The sequence below is a fragment of the Buteo buteo genome, chromosome 22, assembly GCF_964188355.1.
Source record: "Buteo buteo chromosome 22, bButBut1.hap1.1, whole genome shotgun sequence".
Taxonomy (NCBI): Eukaryota; Metazoa; Chordata; class Aves; order Accipitriformes; family Accipitridae; genus Buteo; species Buteo buteo.
In genome coordinates, this window is record NC_134192.1 from 15,390,703 (window position 1) to 15,412,304 (window position 21,602).

Genomic DNA, 21,602 nt, shown 5'->3' on the forward strand with positions numbered 1-21,602 from the left:
AAACTCAAAAATAATAAAATCAACTAATGTGGAGATCAATGTACCATAGACACAAAACTGACAACCTTGAAAACAGTCTTGAAAACACCTTGATTAATTTTGTGGATGGAGATTTGTGGCTCCCTTTTTAGTGGCTGTGACAGTAAAATCTTCCAGACTTAGTGTCGTGGAAGAGCAGTACTGTAGAGCCTTTCAGTTCTACTGGTATATTTGAGTGAGTTTATTTCTGCCTTGTATTGTCTTCCCACATGCATATGTAAAACTTCCCCATCACTAACCTGATTACTGTGTATTATGTTAACTGCAGGTTGCAGCCTGCCAAAAATGCCCAAAGGCAAATTTGCTTTCCATACAGTTTCAAGTCCCCGCCCTCAAATATAAAAAAGGGATTTTCCTAGGAGCATGACTTAGAAGGCTTACGCATTTTGCTCTTAAAGCAATTTTGCAACTGTTCTGTTGTGAGGACATGAGCAAGTGAGCTTTCAGCTGCCTCTTTTGGGTTATGATAGCAGACTGTCCATAGAGGCAAGTAGCTCTGCAGGAATGACCTTTCTGCACTTCTCACCTCTGAGTTGGTCACATAGATGAATCCCAAAGTGCTGAAGTTGGGGAAAAATCTGATCAAGCGCCAGTCGTTGAGATTAGGCCAATACGGGTCTTTAATATAATTACATAATGCATAATAGAGTGTATTATTTAGTATTACATTAGTGAACCAAACTCTTCAGACATTACTGAAAACTTTCAATAGCCCCTTTCTAAGTTTCTGAATCAAATTTTCTTAGAATTTCCATTCCATTAAACCTTTAATGAAAATGAACTTGTGGCTTGAGATCCAAATGGAGTAGATGTGTGCTTCCTGATGGCCTGTTGAACAGCAGCAATGAACATCCCAGCTATACAGAACAGGCACAAAACTGATAAAGAAGGAAAACAGATCCAGGAAGAAGGATGTATAAAAGATAATCTCCTTTTACCATGAGCAAAATCTCAACCCTCACCCTAAAGGGATCAGCAGGGTTGGAAGCAGAATCTGCTTCATATCTCAGTTGTCTGGGTCATACAAACTGATGGATGGGGACCATTAGAACTAGGAAAGCCAGTATTGGCATGAGGCCTCAAGTAATTATTTTCCACTCTCCTTGTGTTTTGTTATAAACTCTGACAGTCTGCTTCCAGAAGCACCTCTCTCAAGCTGCAGAGGCTATTTCAGAAACAACTGCCTTTGTCTCTGTAATTTGCATTGCCTGTGCCCTTGACAATACCATCGTCACCTCTCCATCCTGTCTTCATAGCAGGAGGGTCACTTCTTGCCATGCCTTCTTTCTAAACACACTTCCACCTTGCTTACAGCTGGCACACAGTGAAATAATACATTTCTCACAAGATGGAGAATGCTGCCTTACTTTCATGGGTTGTTTGACCAATGACTTTTTATTTATTTATTTATTAAGTTAGTGGCAAAGGTTTGTTCTAGATCACCTGCAGTTCAGTTCACGACCAAGGAAACTGGCTTGCTCATTATCACTTCATCTTTAAATCAAGGCTGATGCTTTCTTAAGCAGAAAGCATTAATTTAAATGTGAACTGTAGGTTTTGATTCTGTTCACCTGTAGAGGAGTGGATAATTCATGCTGCTGCAGGAGCCAACAGCCTAAATTTTCTGCCTTGCTTCGCCTGTCAGTTTATAGCAATCCCTTCTGACTTTCTGATCCTCTCTTCTACAGAGTGCAACATGGCTGTGGAGTTCTGGATGAGAGTAAGTACGTGCTGTTGAGGATGGTTAGATGGTTTATGTCATCTTCCTCAGATTCTGAAGGCCAAGGTATAGTGGTTTTGTTTGATTTGGTTTTTTTTCGGTTTGGGTTTGTTTGGTTGGGAGTTTTTTGGTTTTCATGGGGGTTTTTTTTGTTGTGTTTTGTTTGTTTGTTTTTTCTTTCTGGTTGCTTGCTTTACAGCCATTTGGTTACCTGATGTTTGCCTGTAGCTGTAGGGAAGCTGCTGTGCTGATGCTGGAATAAAATAGGAGGGGACTGTTTCTGTCAGCCAGCAAATACAGCTATGGTGTTCCTCACTGCCATCTTTACCTTTGTGGGAAGGTGCTATCATCCTTGCATGGCTGTCTAATGCACTCTGGCATATGCCTTATTGTTCAGAGGTGTGGAGCTGGTTCATAACACCACACTGGGTACCATGGGGCAAGTGTCAAGTAGCTGCACTCGCAGGCATACCAGAATGGCAGATGTGTGTAGTTTGATTCCTGTGGCAGGGATCTCCATGGATAAAATGTGTTGATCTGTAGGTAGCCAGGCCCAGCTTCCATCAGCTTTTCACGTAGCATCCCTGTGTGCTGCTGGTGGGTTTGACTGTTAGCCTTGCAGAACACCAATAATTATTCCTGCACTTGAGCTCTTGTTTATTTTGGGCTGTCAGCTAGGGCAGATGTTATTTTGAACTACATGATTCATGTCTGGTAGGTGGACACTTCCACGTGCAGCTGCCAGTGCTGCTTGGTCTTCTCTGGGTGGGAGAAAGCTTAATTTGTTTTGAGATTCATGACTCTTTTTTGAGGACTCGTGCATGTTAGAGATGGCAAGGCTGCAGGCATCTCTTGCGTTCACTCTTGCTCCTCTTCTGGATCACTTTATCGTAGAAAGGACTGCCTGCGTTGTAGACACACCAGTGATTTCCTTTTACCACTTTAATGCCAGGATTAGTGCTATTCTAAAGCTGTTGCTTCTACGTGCAGAGTGGGTTTTCTGGTCTTTAGCTCCATCCAATTGGGAATGGGAGAGGTAAAGGAGTCCTGGCTTTGTCTGCTGAATTGGTTTTGAATTTGTGTGCCAGGTGCTGACATTAGTAAGCACTGCTATTGCAGAAAATACAGATTAAGAAACAGAATTTACTCATCGTGTTCTTAAATAAGCACACTAAACACATCTACTTCATCGCCATAGCTGTGTTTGTGTTAGCTGAGGGCAATACCCAACATCTAATAGCACTGGTGCAACCGAATGGAAAATATGGGTATCTCACTGCTCCTAGGAAATGTCCAAATTGTTTGCTGTGTAGTCGGCATGTTAAGGTTATCATTAATGGTTGGGGTGGGTTTTTTTCCTTTTCTTTTTTTCCCCCCATTGGATTAACAGAGTGTTCAGCAAATGGAGTTCATAGTAATCCAGGGGTGCTTTCCAAAGAAAAGAGGTTACTTAGGTACCTCAGTTATGCTGCTGGTCAGGAGATGGGGTATGTCATCTGTGGCAGAACCAAGCTGGCTTTGGTTTGCTGGTTGTTATCTCTGTCTTTCTAGCTGAGACATTCCAGTGGTAACTGGCTCGCAGGGTGCTTGGCCGATGGGTGGCTATGCTAGCTGTGAGGAACCAGCCTTCAGGGCTCAACCTGATGGCCTCAACCTCTAGTGAATGCAAATCAAACTGCTGTGCTATTCAGCTGCGTAGCTAACAGGGAGGCAAAAAAAGGCCCTGCTTCAGGCACAGTTCTCTTAATGATACTCATCTCTCCACTGATCACACCTGGAATTATGACTGTGCTGTGATTTTTATTTTTCCTCTTTAAATACAGAAAATGCATTAGAAATGAACATTCACATGGTCAGAAACAGAACACATCCCAGGAGTGGTACCTCCAGTATAGTTTTACTTTTAGTCATCTTGAGTTACACAGAGAGAATGCCAGCCAATGACTCCGCAACATTACAACATGCACTTAATCCTAATAAGGAGGGAGAGGCTGTGGCTAACAGGTTGTTTTTCATCTCATTTCATTTCTAAACAAGCTGATACCCAATTCTGAATCACAAGTTTGGAAGATAACTCGGTGCTTTTGTCAGGTCCAGCATTGTTTACAGGAACACTTTTGTTTCCCCCTGGGTAGACAGTGACCCACAGATACTGAAGTTACCCAAAATCCAACACCAAACCATGCTATCTCATTTTATTTCAAATTCATAACTCAAATCGGGATTGTCAAAAAGGTTCTTTTAGTTTATGTACAGTTCAAATAGGCTTTAGAAGATTGACTGATTTCTCAGTGTGTCCTCGTGGTTTGGGATAAAGACAGTTTAATGGGACAGAGAGGAAGAAAATAATAATGATAATAATAATAATAAAATGACAATAATAATAACGAATTAGGATATACAAAACAAGTGATGCACAACGCAATTGCTCACCACTTGCTGACTGATGCTCAGGTAGTTCCCGAGCAGCGATCTGTCCCTCTGGCCAACTCCCCCCCCAGTTTATATACTAGACATGACGTCCCATGGTATGGAATACCCCTTTGGCTGGTTTGGGTCAGCTGTCCTGGCTGTGTCCCCTCCCAGCTTCTCGTGCCCCTCCAGCCTTCTTGCTGGCTGGGCATGAGAAGCTGGAAAACCCTTGACTGAGTATAAACACTGTTTAGCAACAACTGAACACATCAGTGTGTTATCAACATTCTTCTCCTACTAAATTCAAAATGTAACACTATAGTGGCTACTAGAAAGAAAATTAACTCTATCCCAGCTGAAACCGGGACGCCCACACACTTCTCACTTCTGGTACACCTCTTAGTCATGACTACATCGAGCCATCCTGAGTAGCACTTTACTCAACGAGAAGTCCCACTAATTGAGGACAGAAAGTGTGTTTGTCACGGTGTGGATCTGGAAGAGCCATAGAAAAGAGGAGTTAGAAACGGAGGAGGGCAATTAAGCAGCCAGCCACCAGTGTCCCCTTGTGCCTGTACGGGGAGTGTGCTTTGGCCAGTGTCCTCCTGCGTGTCCCTAGGGGATGCCTGGGGAAGGTGGCTTTGGTGGGTGAATCAGGGGAGTGCTTCAGAAAATGCCTTTGAGTCGTTGCTCGTTAAATTCCTCCTCTGGCGACGGCTTCGCTTTTATGACCTGCCCTTTCCATGCCTCTCGGGTAGGTGGAAGGTGTATTGAGAAGCCGAAATCTCCATGCTGGTTAACCCCCTTGTGCCCTTGGCTTCGCGCGTCCCCTGAGCCCGGACTCCAGCCCGGAGCAGGCTAAGGAGGAATGAGAGGCAGGTGCGGGTGGGGAGGGAGCCACGAGCGGGGTCTCCCGCGAGTGAACTAGGCGAGGCAGGCGGGCAGCGCCGCTGTGGGGAGGGCTGGGGAGGTAGCGGGGTCCGTGCGTGACGGGGACGTGGCGGCCCTGTGGGCAGCAGGCGAGGGGGTGGGAGCGTGGGTAGGTGCCGGCGGAGGGAAGGGGAAGGTGGGGGGCGAGGGGGCGGGCAGGCGGGGGGGGGCTGAAGAGCCCGGGCCGAGGCGGCGAGCGGCGGGCGGTGCGCGGCAGGGGAAGTGGGTCGGGGAAAGGTGAGGAGGGGAGGGCGTGCGGAGGGCAGGGGGTGTTTAGGAGGGGAAGTGGGCAGGCGGCCGGGCAGGGCAGGGTGTTCCCAAGGAAGTGGGCGCCGGGCTGGAGGAGGGTCGGCGGGCGGGGGCGGGCGGCCGGGGGGTGCCCCGGGGGCGGGAGGTGCCGGCCCGCCCGGGCCGTGGGGCAGCCCAGGGGCTGCGGTTCCCGGCAGGGCGGCGGGGGGCGGGCGGGAGGCGGCGGCTCCGATAAAGGGCCGGGCGCCGGCCGGCGCGGGCAGAGCGGAGCGGTCTCGGCGGCGGCGGCTATGGGGATGCTCAGCCTGCCGGGCTTCCTCTCCTGCGGGAAGAAGAAGGTGAGGCGGCCGCGGGGGGTGGCCGGCCGGGGGCGGCCGGCCGGGGGCACCCGGGCAGGTAGGGGGAACCTGGGCAGGTGTGAATGCGCCTGGGCAGGTGTGGGAGGACACAGGCAGGTGTGGGCGCATCTGAGCGGGAAGGGTATGGAGGTGCCCAGGTAGGCATAGGGGCACTCGGGCAAGTGGGGTGCAGGTACCTGGGCAGCTATGGACGCGCCGGGCAGGTGAGGTATGGTGCACCTGGCCAGGTATGAAATTAACCGGGCAGGTGAGATCTGGACAGGTATGGGGATGTGGGGGCACTGGGGTAGGCAAAGAGGGATGAGCACCTGGGCAGGTCTGGGGGCATCAGGGCAGGTCTGAAGTGGGCATACAGGTGTGTGCTGGGGTGACTATCTGAGCAGGTGTGGGGATCTGGGCACATGCAGGGGCAGAGTAGGGGAGTCCACTGGAGGCGCAGCCCCCAGGAGCTGACAGCACAGGGGACTAAGGTAGGAGCAGGGCAAAACTGGCCATGAAGGCTGTTTGGGCTCTCTGGTGGGACCCTCCCTCACAGGTCCGTGCTGTCCTGTCACAGGGATCAGCTGCACTGACAGCCCACCTGGCTCTGCCCACCCTGTCTAGCTGCCCTGCCCAGCGACACAAAAGTGCTGCTCTGGACAGAGAAATGAGGATATGACTGCCCCGCTTGCCTATGTGGCAATCTTGAGCCTCCCTTCTTCTTCTCTTCCAAGGACTTCAGTTTGTCAAATGAAAAAGATGCCCACGCCAGTGACAGCGATGAGAACTTGGAGCGTGGCAACTGGTCAAGCAAAGGCGACTACCTGCTCTCCATGGTGGGCTACGCTGTGGGCCTGGGCAACGTCTGGCGGTTTCCCTACCTCACCTACCAGAATGGCGGAGGTACCTGTATTGAATGGCAGCATCGGGTGGGCACATCTTGCTATCCCCAAGAGAGAGGAAGGCCAGATCCGAGGGCCAGCCCTGAGGTCAGGCACATTTTGTCAAAGCTGGATGTGAGCATCACCCTGGGAACTGGGATAGTGCCCGCTGATGGGAATGGGAAGAGGAGGAGGAGGCATCCCTGTGCTTTTTGGGTACCAGCTGAAGAGGCAAATAGTATTTAGTTTTAATTGCAAAATTCCACCTGAGAATTCCAGAACTCTTCTGATTTACTTGTGAGCAACATGCATCTTTTTGTCAATGTGCCAATACCCTCTACTTAGCTAAATAGCTGTTCTCCCTCCCCAGTGCTTACCTCCCTGATATGTTTATAGAGAGCAATTGAATCCCCTCTCAACCTTTGTTTTGCCAGGCAAACAAGCTAGGCTGGAATAATTACCCAAGCTCAATAATTATCCCCATCAGATACTTGGGAAGTGCGAGGCAGAGAGAGCCTCTACGTGCTTGCACAATGAACTGGTGGCAAAGCCAAACAGAGGCCACTGGCTTCCCCGGCTGCTATTCCGGAGTTCTGTCTACTTGCCAGGCAACCACTGGTAATTAAAGAGAGCGTAAATGCCAAGTAACTGCGGAGGACTTGCTCGTATGTACTTACTTGCTCTGCCTAACAGTCGTTGGAAGTCAAATTCTGGACTGTAAATGCAGCACTGCCCATACAACTGCACTGCATGTGCACAAGGTGGCATTCATGGTACAGGAGCTTTACTGGAGCAAGCTTGGCTGGCTTGTATTACTTATGAATAATGAAGAAAATTGTGAAAACAAAATAACTCATGATATCAGCCCTTGAACTAGATGTTTCTTTTCTTATGTGCTGCAGCAGAAAGCTTTGCATTTTAAGCATATTCGTGCTGCTGCTTGTATCCTGCTCTGTGCCCCTTGCCCATGATTGATAAAGACAGCTGTTACATCCTTGTTTCGAAACACAGGAGTAATCCAGTTAATTCTGTGGGACTATTTACTTCCTTAAATTACAGCAGGTATTTGCAGTTCCTTGCACAACTGGGTCCTCGATTGCTTGAAGTTCACTGAGGGAGGAGAGGACAGATTTCCGTGGGGATATCAGGTCACGCTTAGGAAACCTGTGCTCTCACTTTCCATATCTTTTGTGCACACCCAAAGACGTGCCAGTCCCTTTCACAGAACAGGGCTCACATTGATATCAGGTTAATGTGCACTTCAAAATGGCCTCGAACAAGAGCCACGCTGCGATGCTGTTTGACACAGGAGTCAGCCAACCATAGAAAATAATTTTCATGCTTGGACGTCCAGTAGCTACTCTAACAGGGCAGTTGGAAATCACAGCTAAGTACGTGAAGGAATGGATCTGTTCCTTTTTAAACTAAAAGCTGGTAGATGAAATAGAAAGCAGGCAAAGCCGATGGTGCCTACAGCTGAGCAGTGTCCCTGCTTGTATGAGAGCAGTATGTCTTTAAGAGTTTTTGTAAAATCCTTTGAACTCTGTAAAAGAGAAGCCATCCCACGTAAATCACCAGTTCTCCTGGTAATCTGTGTCTCTTCATCGCAGGTACTGTTTAGCCTTAGAGAAAACAGGAATTAGAAACAAATCTCTCTATTCTGCAAAGAGCAAAAAAACCCCCACAGTGGGATATTTGAGGCAGGGGGGGGAAAGGGGTGTATAAAATGTGATGGAACTGTGGTGAATACTGAAAGATTCATTGTTTTCCCTGTGTGTGTGTTTGTGGGTTTTCTTCCCTCTCTCCCCTCAGGTGCTTTTCTAATCCCATACACCCTGATGTTGGCCTTAGCTGGCTTGCCCTTATTTTTCATGGAATGTTCCCTTGGGCAGTTTGCCAGTCTAGGGCCAATTTCCGTCTGGAGAATATTACCGTTGTTTCAAGGTTGGTATTATTATGTTTCCTCAGATCTTTTTTACGCTATTAATAAGCAGATGTGAAATAATGATTTCTTCACAAAGTTACTAATTCTGAGAAGCCGGTTTCTGTGTAGAGAATATTCGCAAGCTTACGAGGTCAGCATTATGTTCTCAAGTAGAAATTCCTTATTACTCAATTAATAAACAGATCTGGATTAAAGATTTCCCCAAAAAAGGTTGTCAGTTGTGAGAGGCTTTATCAATGATTCTTCTGGTGTTACACAGCACACCACCCTAACTGCAGCTGTCCAGACAGAAGGAAATCACCCTGTTTGCTCTGTGAGGGAAAACCTCAGTTAAACACCTTGCACTGCGTGCAACAGACAGAAAATCACTTTTAGAAATTAACTTTATTGCTGTTTCTTTACACTTTAACGTCCTATATAGCTTGCAAGGCAGTTCCATGTTGGATGAGCTAATTCTGTATTTGGCTGCCAGCAGTGGCACAGGCACGTGGGTCTGATTGATTCATGCAATGCTGTGCACATATTCATCCAACTCATTGCCTTGTGAGTCATTTGCTGGTGTGACAAAATAGGCTAGACTCCGACTTTGTAAGGTGACGTGCCTTTTGTGATAAGAGAAATAGTTGCATTCTGTAATGATAGTTTGCCTGTCTCTGTGAGGGTTTGAATTTCATAGGTGATTCCTGTGTTTGGAAACAATTAACCATGTGCTTTACTCACTCCTATACATCCAGGTCTTGTAGCCATGGGTGTAAAGGACTATGCAATTGGTCTTGTTTGTCCTCTTTATCTACCAGAGGAATTAGTGTAGGAACAAGGAATTTTCTTTCTGATGCAATAAGAACATTACTCGCCACCTTCTACAGAAACAAAAGGGATTACAGTCTGGCTGGTTGCCTGAACACTTACTCTTTTTGCCAGTCTCTGTTCTGCAGCACAACCAACCTTTCAGGAGAGCAGTGTTTTTAACTTTAAAGCAGAAGTCTATAGACACATTAAATCTTTTACGTGTCTGTGAAGATATAAACTTAAATATGGTCTCTAAGATGATTAGGACAGTTTGGCAGACTTTCCCAAACTTGCAGAACAATGTTCATTTTAACAAAGGAGGAGAACAGTATTATTGGCACAGATTTACTGTTCTGTGTTGCTTCTCATTTATTAGCAAAACCATTCATTACAGTGGGATCTTTAAAATGGCTTAGTCAGTCCTAGTGTAGTTTCTTTTATTTTACTAAGCAACCAAAGCTTCCCACTGAACTGGGAAAGAATAAAATATTGACTTTCTCCTTTAGACTTGGACTTAGCAACTAGTCCAATTTTTCTGTGGGCCTGATTCAAATTCTGTGTCAAAACCATATTTGAGATGGTCAGTTTGGATCACATCCCTTGTTTCATGGCTTTAGCCTTTCCCTGTTCAGTTGCTGTTAAAAATTATTTAAAAAACAAACAAAAAAACAGCTCAAATTCTTCCCAAGTAGCCTTTTAGAAGTCAAGTGAAGGGCATTCTTTTTTCCTTTTTTTCAACCCAAGTTTGGGGTATTTAAGACATTGTGTCTTTCTCTTTCCTAGGAGTGGGCATCACAATGGTCATCATCTCAACATTTGTGGCGATCTACTACAATGTTATCATTGCTTATGCGCTCTACTACTTATTTGCCTCATTTCAAAGAGTGCTACCGTGGTCAGACTGCTTTTCCTGGGCAGATGAGTTCTGCAGCAAAACACGACTAGGTACTGTACTTAACAGATGGGTCTTAATATTATTGTTTTGGATAATTGCACTTTGTACTGTTTTCTGGGAGAAATTACAGGAGCAAGACAGCTACCCGTGGCTTGAAAAATCCTTCCTGCTGTTTTGTCTCTGAACACACAGGAGTGATGCTTGTCTGCTTCCCTGGCAGCAGCTCTGGGTGCTTGGGAAATCTACAGAGAGCTGGGCTGAAACCTCCTTGTTGCATCCTTTTTATTCTCCTTTAAAACCTAGGGTTTCTTCTAGTACGTACAGTCCTCAGAAATACTGCGTTCCCATTTCATCAGGCTTCGTGGCAAAGCACATACCTTCCTGTCATGAAGCAAGAGTATTGCTGTAGCTTTTATCAGAGGTTCTTTCATTGCCCCTTGCCTCCTCTGTAGCTATGGTAATCCTGAGCACCAGTGAGGCACTGGTTTCACACTTTATTATCTTTTAGAACATATCTCCAAACTATTGTTCTTGATGTTTGGCAGCACATGTACGGCCAAACACTTGTTATCTCACCAGTTTCCGTATCAGACCAGTTTAAGGCAAAAGGTGAAGTTGGTGAGGGAATTAGTAGTTAGTAGCTGGAAGTGTGTTGCCAAGTGTTAATGTAATTGTAACGCTCTTAACCATATATCTGAAAATCTCTTCTAAGATTTGTAGGTTTCATAGAATGAAGTTGAGATGCTTTATTTAACAAAAAGTTGATGCTTGCTTATGGGCTAAACAAAAATATTTTAGCTCAAAATGTCTAAGTGCTGGAGGAATACAAAACTGAACTGAAGAAGCTGTCCTGAAATAGGCTTCAACAAGACTTTTTCAGAAAATGCCGATATAGTGTCCTTCACTTTATATTCTGGCAAAAAAAAAGTCCCAGCCCAAAAAACCCAAAGAGTGTTCACCCTGCCATGCCCCCCACCCCCCACCCCAGCGAAATGTTCAAAGAGCTCTAGTAAGACCTCTGCCATAATAAGATGAAGTTGCTAGAGGATGATCTGTGTGTAACCTTAGTTTGAGACAAAGGTTTTCATAGAGTAACCAAGGCTACAATCTTAACTATCCTCAGTTCTGATTTTTGCAAGTATTCTGGACAGTAAGTGAAAGGTGGAGCGAGCACACCACATTCTTGGTGTTTTGATTTACAGTCAAAGTAACAAAGTCACAGCTGCAAGTGATAGATCAGGTTTGTTTATAAATATTGTTAGTAGGCAAACTGAAGCTGTAACTCTTTAGAAAACGGTTGCTATAATAGTCTGATTTTTATACAGTCATCACTGTGTTAACAATCCCTTTTTCTTGCTTGCTTTCAGTAAGCGACTGCAATGCAACCTTAGATGGAGAAATCATTCATGCAAACTACTCGTTCATCACAAGCAACAATCTCACGTGTATAAACGGCACCATGAACTACAAAACAGTGCAATTTCCCAGTGAGCAATACTGGAAGTAAGTAAATATTTTAAAGAAATTGCTAAAAATGCATTTATTATGCATTGTGGTTTTGAATGCATCTTTTATTTTTGTCTTATCTTGCTGTCCAGAAACAATCTAGCCAAGGGAGGTGGGTATGCAAATCTGTGCAGAGGGGACTTAAAATTTAATTGATGAGTATAGGCCCTTAAAAAAAAAAAAAGAAAAAGAGAGAAACAAATGAGTCAACCTGTAGCAAACTGAAAAATACTCCAGCTTAAAGAAGTCCTCATGTCTGTAGTCGTGGTAGGGGCTACTTAGCATCTTTATGTATAGTATACACTTTTTTCAGGAGTTACTGTGCAAAATCTATTCACCTTATTCTGAATCTGGGCCTGTTGCAAAATTGCGATTTCTTTAGCTACATGGTTTCAATTTGCCTCATGTTCCTTGGGTTCCTGGGAACTGATTCTTCTCATGGGCTCTTCTCTTGCCATCAGAATTTCATGGTTAACATGAAAGAGCTGAGGTAGGCCTGATGGAAGATGTATGGAGAGCTGAGGGCTGGTAGACTTTAAAAAGAGGGGGAAAATGCACTTAAATATTAAATTTTTCAATGCCAATCATGCAGTTCTAACTGCACGCTCATGGAAGCTGCTGCAGGGTCTTGTAATATCTACAGAAACCAGCTCACTTCTTTCCTTCAAGAAGTAGCTGAAGGGGAGGATTGTGTGCTGTTGTCACCCTCTTCTCATTGCAGCATTTTGTGTTTTCAGTAAAGTGGCTCTTCAGCGCTCGAGTGGATTGGATGAGACTGGTAACATCGTGTGGTATCTGGCTCTCTGCCTCCTCCTGTCCTGGATGATAGTTGGAGCTGCATTGTTTAAAGGAATAAAATCTTCTGGAAAGGTAAGAGGAAGAGCAAGTAGCAGTCTTTTGGCCTGATCCTGCTCTTCCAATGTCAGTTGGACTCAGGGAAGATTAGCACAAGGCAGTATGCAGTCGTAACCCACTGCCCTCTACTGGGCTTGGCATTAGACCTTTTCTCTGCTCTTTGGCTTTTGTGACTGTTACATAAAATATGAGTAAGGTGCTGATTACACAGCAATTACTTAACACATGGGTCTTTTAGCGCCACCAGGGCTGCCATGTATTTGAGGATCTTGCTGTCATGCAGGTGATTCCAGCTGAGTTTTGGCAGTCACCTGGCCTGTTATGATGGATATGTGCATGTGACTGCACATGCGTGCACACACCCTGGGAACACCCGGTAATTATTTGCACCTCCAGACTATTTGAGATGTTTGGACAATACAGGTCAAGTCCAGCGAACAAATGTGCATGTGCAGGTTCCTGACAGATTGTGAAATGTTGTTTGTACTCAAGATTTCAAGCTGCTTTTAGGGAGCAGGTCCATAGGTGCTTGTTTTCAGGCTCTGGCTCTGCTGAGCTCCCATTTCCATGTGCTGGAGCATGGCTGCCTGGAGTTTTCCTTGGGCTAGGCTGGCTCCTCTCCAGACTTCAGGCAGGATGAATTCCATTCTTTCCCGCCTGAGGCCCTTTTCCTGGTTTAGTTCCTTCCTCCCCATACTTCTTACTTACCCCATGTTGCATCTCCATCGGTCACTTCTTCAGCCTTTGTTGCCTTCATTCTTTCTCTCACCCTTCCTGCACTGTTTTTTCGGTTTTTTTTTCTCCTTTTGATTCCTTCTGTCATTGTGCCTTTCCATGGTTCCTTGCTGCCTGTCTTCCTTTCCTCAGTCTGATGTCTCCTCCTATTCTCCTTTTTATTTGGAGCTTTCAGCCTTCCGTCTCAGCGCTTCAGGGTGGAGTATCTGTGCTTTCCCAGCCACAGTTGTTCTGCCGCATGGCTCCTCTTAAACTCGCATTCTTTGGGTTCCTGGCAATTGGCTCTTCCTGTTGTCACTTCTCTTCTGGCATGAAGGTAAGCCTCTTTGAGGACTAAGGTAAGACTCAGAAGAATCTAGCTAGACAGGAACAAGGCAAAGATGAAGAGCGGACAGAATTGACTATTCTGGGCAAATATGAAGGAGGTCTTCAGAAATGGCAGACTTGCCATACGATGGTGCAATGCTATGGCTTGGTGTAACCAGCAGTACCAGGTCAATTATCTGTCTGCGTAACACTGAAACTAAGACTTGAGGAACAAGAGTATTGTTGAATATAGCCTGCATGATAATAGCACTGCTTAGCCCTGCTTCTAGCCTGGATCCCATCGTGCTAGAAATTGTGTAGACAAATAACAAAAAAGATCTGTGTCTGAGAGAACCTAAAAGGCCTTGTTCCTGGTAAAGAAAGCTTCCAGCATGTGTTTTTTTTTTTTTTTGTTTGTGTTGTTTTTTTGGTTTGGGGTGGGTTTTGTGTTTGTTTTTTTGTTTTTTGTTTTAATTAAGTTTCAACAGGAAATAATTCCGTCCTGGTCATCTAATTTTGACTGGCTTTCAGTTTGCATTTGCTAGAAGCATTGCCTAGCAAGAGACCTCTGGGGTAGATGAGTCCAGGCCTTGCCACAGCAGTAAATCATGTCAGAAAACACATTTCTGAAACTGGTCAAGTGCTATCTAAAAAGTGGATATGTGGCTTGGGCCTTCTGCTTCTGCTGGAATGCAGCTCCAGAACTGGCTAAGCCAGATGGTTTAGTGCTTGGCCTGTGTTCACTTCCCTGGTCACCTGTTTTTCATTTGTACCAGCAGATCTTAGCCTAAAACCTGGCCATTCCTCCTGCACCAAGGCCTGTGCATCCCCTTGCTTCTAATGAGTGTCCCTGCCCTTCTTTCTGCAGGTCGTCTATTTCACTGCACTCTTCCCATACGTCATCCTGCTCATATTGCTGGTGCGAGGTGCCACCCTGGAAGGTGCTCTGGATGGCATCGAATACTACATTGGGAGACAGTCCAACATCACCAAGCTGATGGAGGCAGAGGTGAGAGGTAGTGTCATCCCCAGAAGCGTGACACACTTTTATGGTTCTGTGGGCTTGTCACTTAGAGAGCAACTTTTTTTATTCAGTCAGGTGCTTCTTCATGTCCTGCCCTGCATTTTGTATCTGCAGCTGTGTTCTGTTTTTTCAGCAACCCCCAGCTCTATCGGAAGTCCAAGCCCCTATTCTAGATACTCTCAACCTAAAAACAATAGCCACCCTCTGCCCCGTCCCTGTCACAGCAGACAGTGATGACAACTGTGGTATTGCCTCTGAGCAGCTCTTGCAGACATGCTGGACTTTCATCCTAGCAAGGCCTACTCAGAAAGGTCTTGCTCTGGGATCAAGCGTTGCTCTCATTGCATCAGTCCCACTTGCTTTGGTTACTGATAATTTCAAGGGACTTTATCAGAAGGTTGAAGGGACCACTGAGTTTGAAATTCAGGCTGTGCCTTGCCCAGGAAATTAGCTTGGAAAGTTAGGTGGACCGGGAAGGGCACCTTTCACAATGGAAGCCTGGATTTTTTTGTTCTGGCTTATGCCAACATTAGTTCAGTTTTACCAAAAGCAGACATTGAGTGCAATATTTATTTTTGGTGGTTTATGTAAGCTTTTGGTGCTAACTAAGGAGCTGCAGCAGAGGCAGAAGTGGTTTGTCTGGGTCACGGTGTGAGAAGCACAAGTTGGAGAGCACATGGAAGTTCTCACTCCTGCAACCCTGTCCTGGTTTTCCTTATTCATTGGCACTGTGACAAGATTCATATCTCAAGAACCCACACATGTGAATGAATGGAAGCTCTTCTTCAGGGTTAGCACAGTAAGATTTAGAGTATTTGGCAACATACTCAGGATGTGGCCTTCAGAGATCATAGAAGGTATTGTTTGTGCTTAAGACTGCAAGGTCACCAAGCATGCTCTATCCCACCTACTCTAAAACTTAAATGAAATAGGATTAAACATTCAGGTTAAATGTAGAGAAACCCTGGAGCTTCCACAGAGGGCCGACTTAAATGTTTCTGATACGTACTGTAAGTTAATACAATAATGCCCATGTTCTTATCGCTGGTAGGTTTGGAAAGATGCGGCCACCCAGATATTCTACTCCCTGTCCGTGGCATGGGGCGGGCTTGTTGCTTTGTCATCGTACAATAAGTTCCACAACAACTGCTACTCGGATGCTATTTTAGTTTGTGTAACCAACTGCGTCACCAGCGTATTTGCTGGGTTTGCGATATTCTCCATCTTGGGACATATGGCGTTTGTGTCCGAGAGACCCGTCTCGGAGGTTGTGGACTCAGGTAAGCTGATCGTCACGCTGTCGGTATTGGGACTTGCTTTGACCAAGGCGTGACAGTAACCTCCTTCCTTCCTCTGCTTCCCAGGATTTGATCTGGCATTTGTAGCCTACCCAGAAGCTCTCTCCAGGTTACCGGTTTCTCCTCTGTGGTCCTTCTTGTTTTTCTTCATGCTCCTGCTCTTGGGACTTGACTCTCAGTTTGCCACCATAGGTGAGTGGGGTTTTAAGTAACCCATGGCCTTTCCAATGAACATTGCCTTTCTTAATTGTGCTGCTCAAAACCCACGCTTCTTCCTTTGCAGAAACACTTACAACCACCATACAAGATATATATCCCAAAGTGATGAAAAAGTTAAGAATCCCTATAACCCTGGGCGTGTGCATATTGCTCTTCTTTCTCGGTCTTATCTGTGTTACTCAGGTAAGACATTCAATTCTTTCTTGGCTGTAGCTTTAGTTACGCTGCAAGCGATAAACTCAGGTCAAAATATCCTTTCCAACTGTTCCTGTTTGCATGGATTGATCTGAGAGAATCTTGAATTCTGCCAGTGTGCCTGGACATGCAAATAAGAAACTCCCAGAGGGAAGCTTTGAAGAACCCAAGGTTTTCGGTGATTATTGAACTGAGATGTGCTTTTAAACAGAAGGCCTGTACAGAGCCTGTGAACCATCAGCCTGATTTATTGCTCCTCGGTTCAGGAGATTCTTTGTGTAATCTCAAGCATACGCATACAGTCTGTCTGCAGTGCTGTGGGTACTGCTAATAGATGCCAATGGGATCTTTTTGTTCAGAACTGACTGCCAAACAGGACAGGATTTGAGAAACGGCCTATTCGCGTCAGAAAAACCTATTAGCTCACAAGCATCTGTAGATTGTATGATTACTTCTCCTGTGTGTGTGTCTCTGTGTGTGTGTGTGTGTACACGCATACATATATACACATACATAAAAGGAATTTTAAGTATACTGTGAAAACTTCTTGAGGCAATTGCTTTTAAGGATGTAAAGGTTCATTGCCATGACTCCACCTAGAAATGCAGATTTATCTATGCAATTAGACTGAGAATGTGAAGGAGACAATTGGAGTGAATAGACAGTTGTGTGGTCAAGCAAACATGATGGCAGGGAAGCTTGCAAAGATCTCAGAACACAAGAGTGTGAAAAGGCTTAAAGCTTGTTTCCTGCTCTGTGATCCTGCTATTGCATGCTGGTATTTAAAGCTGTGTTTAACCCACGTGGACAACTTGTGCGTGTAGGAGTATACAGGCCTACCAGAACTGATAACTGGTATAGCTGTTGCTGTAGCTCAGTGTTAAACCTTTGGCATCAGCTTTAATAGAGTAAGTTCCAAATTTACATTTTGCTCTCAGCTCTCTAGATATACTTTGCGTGCACATGTATCTTGTTATTAATATACAGATCGAGAGTATTTTGTCAGATGTGTTTTTCCACTTGACATAGAGATCTTTAAAGGAAATAATATTCAGAAACATGGACTTAGCCTAGAGAACTGGGAACTTCAGAAACTCAGACTGGTGATTAGTTAGACTGGCTTGAGCAACGCAACTTGTTTTATTTGCATAAAGATGTTACTGGGACTGGGTACATTTTTACCTCTTTGTTTTTTTGTTCTACAGGCAGGAATTTACTGGGTTAACCTAATAGATCACTTTTGTGCTGGATGGGGAATCCTTATTGCAGCTGTCCTGGAGATAATAGGCATCATCTACATTTACGGTAAATTATTTGCCTTGAAAATCCATGATTTGACTATGCAATCCCAGGCAGAGTGTATATTAAACATTAATTACCGCAGTAAAGCATTTATAACTTAACTGGCTGAAAAGCTTTAATGGTTACCACCAAACCGGAGAAACTGCCCTTGACCGTTGCCTTTCTTCTATCCCTTGTGAGGCACCACACCTGCAAGGGAGGCACCTGCTTTACAGTGCACCCTACGCTGGTCTTTCAACAGGAGGAAACAGGTTCATTGAAGACATTGAAATGATGATTGGAAAGAAGAGCCGTTTGTTCTGGCTGTGGTGGAGAATGTGCTGGTTTTTCATTACTCCTGTGCTGTTAATGGTGAGTGCAGATGACTGGATTGTGTTAGTGTGACAGAACCTATTACTTTGATATTGAAGAGGTTTCCATGTGAAGATTCAGGGCTGAATGCCCAGGCCCTATGTATAAAGAGCGGGTATGGCTGTGCCAGTGAAGCAAACTACGTGCTATCTGTGCTTTCCGACACATACCGCTCCTCCTTGGGTCCTCTCCAGGTGAGGCTGGACCTTCAGGTCACTTGCTAGTGAGCTGGGTCTGCCCTCTGAGGAGACACACGGAGCAACCAGATTGTCCATCTTAGCAGCTGGATTATCTTCATTTCTGACTGGGAAAATGTTTTGAAAACCTAGATTTTTTCCCCTTTGAGGGGAATCCCATTTTCAGGACAGATTCCTGGCTTGGGTTTGTTCTTTGGATGTCCAGCTGTTGCCCTGTCTAAATGAGACCTTTTTATGTCCTGTTATGTGTGTCTCAGTTTTTCGTTACTCCGGCACTTCTAATTGTGAGTGGTGATGGTTGATTTATGTTACTATGAGAGAATCCATTAACATCCCAAATCCAGGAGCAGTACCAAGTCACTCTGGCCAGCATATTGCCTTTAATCTGTCCAGACTACAGTTTAGAAAATGCTGCCCCTAAAACATCTTATTTCTGCAGCAATATTTGCCAACAGTTGATCTCAGATTCTTTCCCATTTGCCTGTAAATAGCGGACCATGGGAACATATAAAACATCCAGAGAAAGGTACTGGGCTCATCCAGCAACTTGCATGTTCTCCAACATGAGATGTCAACAGAACCCAGAGATCACGTTCTTTTTAAGCAGAGATGTACCTAAAGTGTTAGGGTGCGTATCAGTGTTGTCTTTCAGCCCTGTCCTTCAGTCTTACTGCTTGGCTGTGACTGGACACCAAATCCTGCCCAACCGTTCTTGCACTCAGAAAGCAAAAGGGAAATGTGCCGAATTTGTAGATGGCCCCTTTTTTTAACCAACTTGGAAATACGGTGCAAGTTCAAGTTAGCTGGACAACTGCTTTTCTCTCTTAATCTCTTCGCCATTTTTTATAGGCAATTTTGGTCTGGTCTTTGGTCACGTTTTCACCTCCCACGTACGGCTCGGTGTTATATCCAGCCTGGGGAACCGCCGTTGGCTGGTGCATGATCATCTTCTGCGTCATCTGGATTCCCATTGCCGCTATTCTAAAAATAGTTAAAGCTGAAGGAAACCTTTGTCAGGTAAGGATGCAAAAAAGGTGTCATAGCCTCAAGTCTTGCTTTCCTTGGCATTGTCAGGAACACCTGTGCTGTCTTCTCCAACACACGTTCAGTACCTTGAGGTATTCGTTAATTGGATTTTTAGACCAAAATATCCCTCTGGTAGTTGCATCAGAGGCAAATTTACCCTACTGTGTCCTGATAAGAAGATAAAGCCTAATTCTCTGGGAGCGCAGCCACACATTCAACGGTGATTTTCATGGTTTCTGCTGTTATTCCAGCTGCTTTAAATTCTCTGAAGAATTTCTATCTCTTTCTATCCCCATATCATTTTCTGGAGTTTTGCCTCCCATTCCTCACAGAAACGAGCCAGTGCAAGATCTGATGTATGCTCTTCTTGCCAAGCTTTGCCAGAGTCCTGCTGGTCACAGCTTTCCCGGCTTGTTTGACTTCAGTGTCCAGAATCCACTGAACCCAAGGACATTTGGAATGATTTTTAATAACTTTGATGATTTGTTTGCCATTTGTTGAGTTGCAGAGCATGTTTAGAGTTACAGCTTTGCTGAACTTTCACAATAGCCCAGACTAAGGTAAGACATTAAATGCTCTTGTTTTTTGCTTTTCAGCGCATTGTAAGCTGCTGCAGGCCCGCTGCAAACTGGGGTCCCTACCTGGAATGTAACAGAGGAGAAAGATACAGCCATGTCGTAGATTCCAAAAAGGAAAAGGAACACGAGATTCCTACTGTGTCTGGCTTCGTATACACTCAACAATGAGATAGCCATTTGGATGACAAATTTTTAACCTACGTGTGCTTTTTTTCTTTAATTATTAGAAAGTGACAATGCAAAACAACAACAACAAAAAGCAAATCAACCCCCTGCCCTTCAAAACCCCCCCCCCAAATGAAAGTGAGCTGTATTATTTATTTTTGGTGCTATATGCTTGGGGAGGAATAGCTAAATTAGACACTGAGATCTCCCCAGAGATTTAGGTGGAGAGGGCAGGAAAATGCATTGCAGGCTTCCCAGGCTGATGGACTGGGCACGCTTAACCCCATCCAACCAGTATCCAGCTGGACTGCAGATACGGTTGTGGAAGAGAATAAAGATGCATTCTGGTGCTTCCCAGCTACAGGAAATTTGAGCCGAAAGGTGCTGTGCTTGCATGCCCTGATGTGGTATGGGCAGTTACTACCTTCTGCTGTGCTTTGCCACCCACAGTGGTGTGAGGTTGGCAGAGAGGTGAATGGGTGTGCTGCTGCCTGGGACTGTAGCTCAGGGAACAGGAATAATTTTGCTCTAAGCCTTGCCCAGTGCTGTGAGGCTGCTCAGGATTTGATGTTCACTACAGTGTATGTGTGTTTTGTCTGTGCATCTAAATACTGAGTGGCAAAAAATTGCCATCACAGGAAATAAGGCCTTAACATGGTGAAGAGCAGGCTTCTTTCTATTTCTCATTATTCCCCTTGGGATCCCCAAAGAGCCATCTTCTGCATCATGCCCCATGCTCAGCATTCATCTGTCTGTAATTCAAAAATCCCATGTTTCCATACCCTGTCATTAGGCTCTGCAGAATGAAATAGTAACTATTGAATTCTGTTGCATCTGCTCTCCTACACTCACCAAGGCTTTACCTATCAGTTTGTTTTCTGCATCTTTCACTGAGGCTTGGGTTTTCCTTTCCAAAGGAGACTCAAAGTGCTTTTTAAAAACTCAGTGGTGTCAGTGTTGCAGTAGAGCCAAAAGAAGCAGAACTTTACCCCAAGTGAAGGTTACAACTGCCTTGTAGTGCTGTTACTCCAAAACTTGCTGAAATCATGAGATTATTGAAAACTTAGGAAATTTGTAATGCATTTGGGAACACAGACTTACATAGGCAGGAGGGGGTTAGTTTAAGAGAACCTGACTTCACTTGTAATACAAGTGAATTCCTGGTAAAGGAAAGAAAGTTCTATGGATTGAATGAGTACATTTTGTGTGCTGAGGAACATCTCTCATACTGTGATAATGCTTCCATGGGAACAGCGCAGCAGGGTTTCTAGCTGTCACTTCCTCTCAGGGCTTTGTCACTCTTTCTGGACATGAAGGAGTGTGGATAGTGGCTTGTTGCCCAAGCTGCATACCTTGGTGTATGTTTTATACTGGTGTTTTTGTGACAAATCAACACTTTATGGCAAATAAAATGTGATTTTCTGTTTTTAATGGTTTTGGAGCTGGAAAATGAGATTTTAGCCTTTTGTATGGAGTTGGCGGGGGGTGGGCAGTTGGTGGGAAGGGAAGTACCATCAACTCTTCTGTGATCCTAAGCCTTTGGGAGATTGAACTGGAAGGATTCAACCTCCAGAAGGCCTTTCTTATGGAAGTTAGGATCTAGTGCAATAGCCCTGTTTTGGAGTGGACTCAAAAAATACAGAAAGT

At 45.0% G+C, this 21,602-nt stretch overlaps 1 protein-coding gene and 1 long non-coding RNA gene across 6 annotated transcripts in view; both read left to right on the forward strand.

Annotated features, from left to right (window-relative positions):
- The window catches only part of LOC142043012 (uncharacterized), a 35,370-nt gene extending 30,883 nt beyond the window's left edge, over positions 1-4,487 (forward strand). The window contains exon 4 of the long non-coding RNA XR_012653920.1: positions 1,728-4,487. This is a non-coding gene — a long non-coding RNA (uncharacterized LOC142043012). The remainder of the gene's footprint in view (positions 1-1,727) is intronic.
- Positions 4,488-4,540: 53 nt separating this feature from the next.
- Positions 4,541-21,602, forward strand: SLC6A14 (solute carrier family 6 member 14). Of its 5 annotated transcripts, none has more exons than XM_075053638.1 (14): positions 4,541-5,050; positions 6,423-6,591; positions 8,382-8,513; positions 10,087-10,248; positions 11,566-11,701; positions 12,442-12,574; positions 14,469-14,609; positions 15,676-15,904; positions 15,989-16,114; positions 16,206-16,324; positions 17,542-17,641; positions 17,880-17,989; positions 19,036-19,203; positions 19,809-21,601. In XM_075053638.1, exons 2-14 carry the CDS (start codon positions 6,522-6,524, stop codon positions 19,956-19,958), a joined length of 1,776 nt encoding a protein of 591 aa, XP_074909739.1. In that variant the 5' UTR covers positions 4,541-5,050; positions 6,423-6,521; the 3' UTR covers positions 19,959-21,601. The 5 variants fall into 5 exon arrangements, with proteins under 5 accessions (XP_074909739.1, XP_074909737.1, XP_074909740.1 ...); XM_075053636.1 differs by lacking the exon at positions 4,541-5,050 and adding an exon at positions 5,611-5,688 and having other exon boundaries at positions 19,809-21,602; XM_075053639.1 differs by lacking the exon at positions 4,541-5,050 and adding an exon at positions 5,619-5,688 and having other exon boundaries at positions 6,431-6,591; positions 19,809-21,602.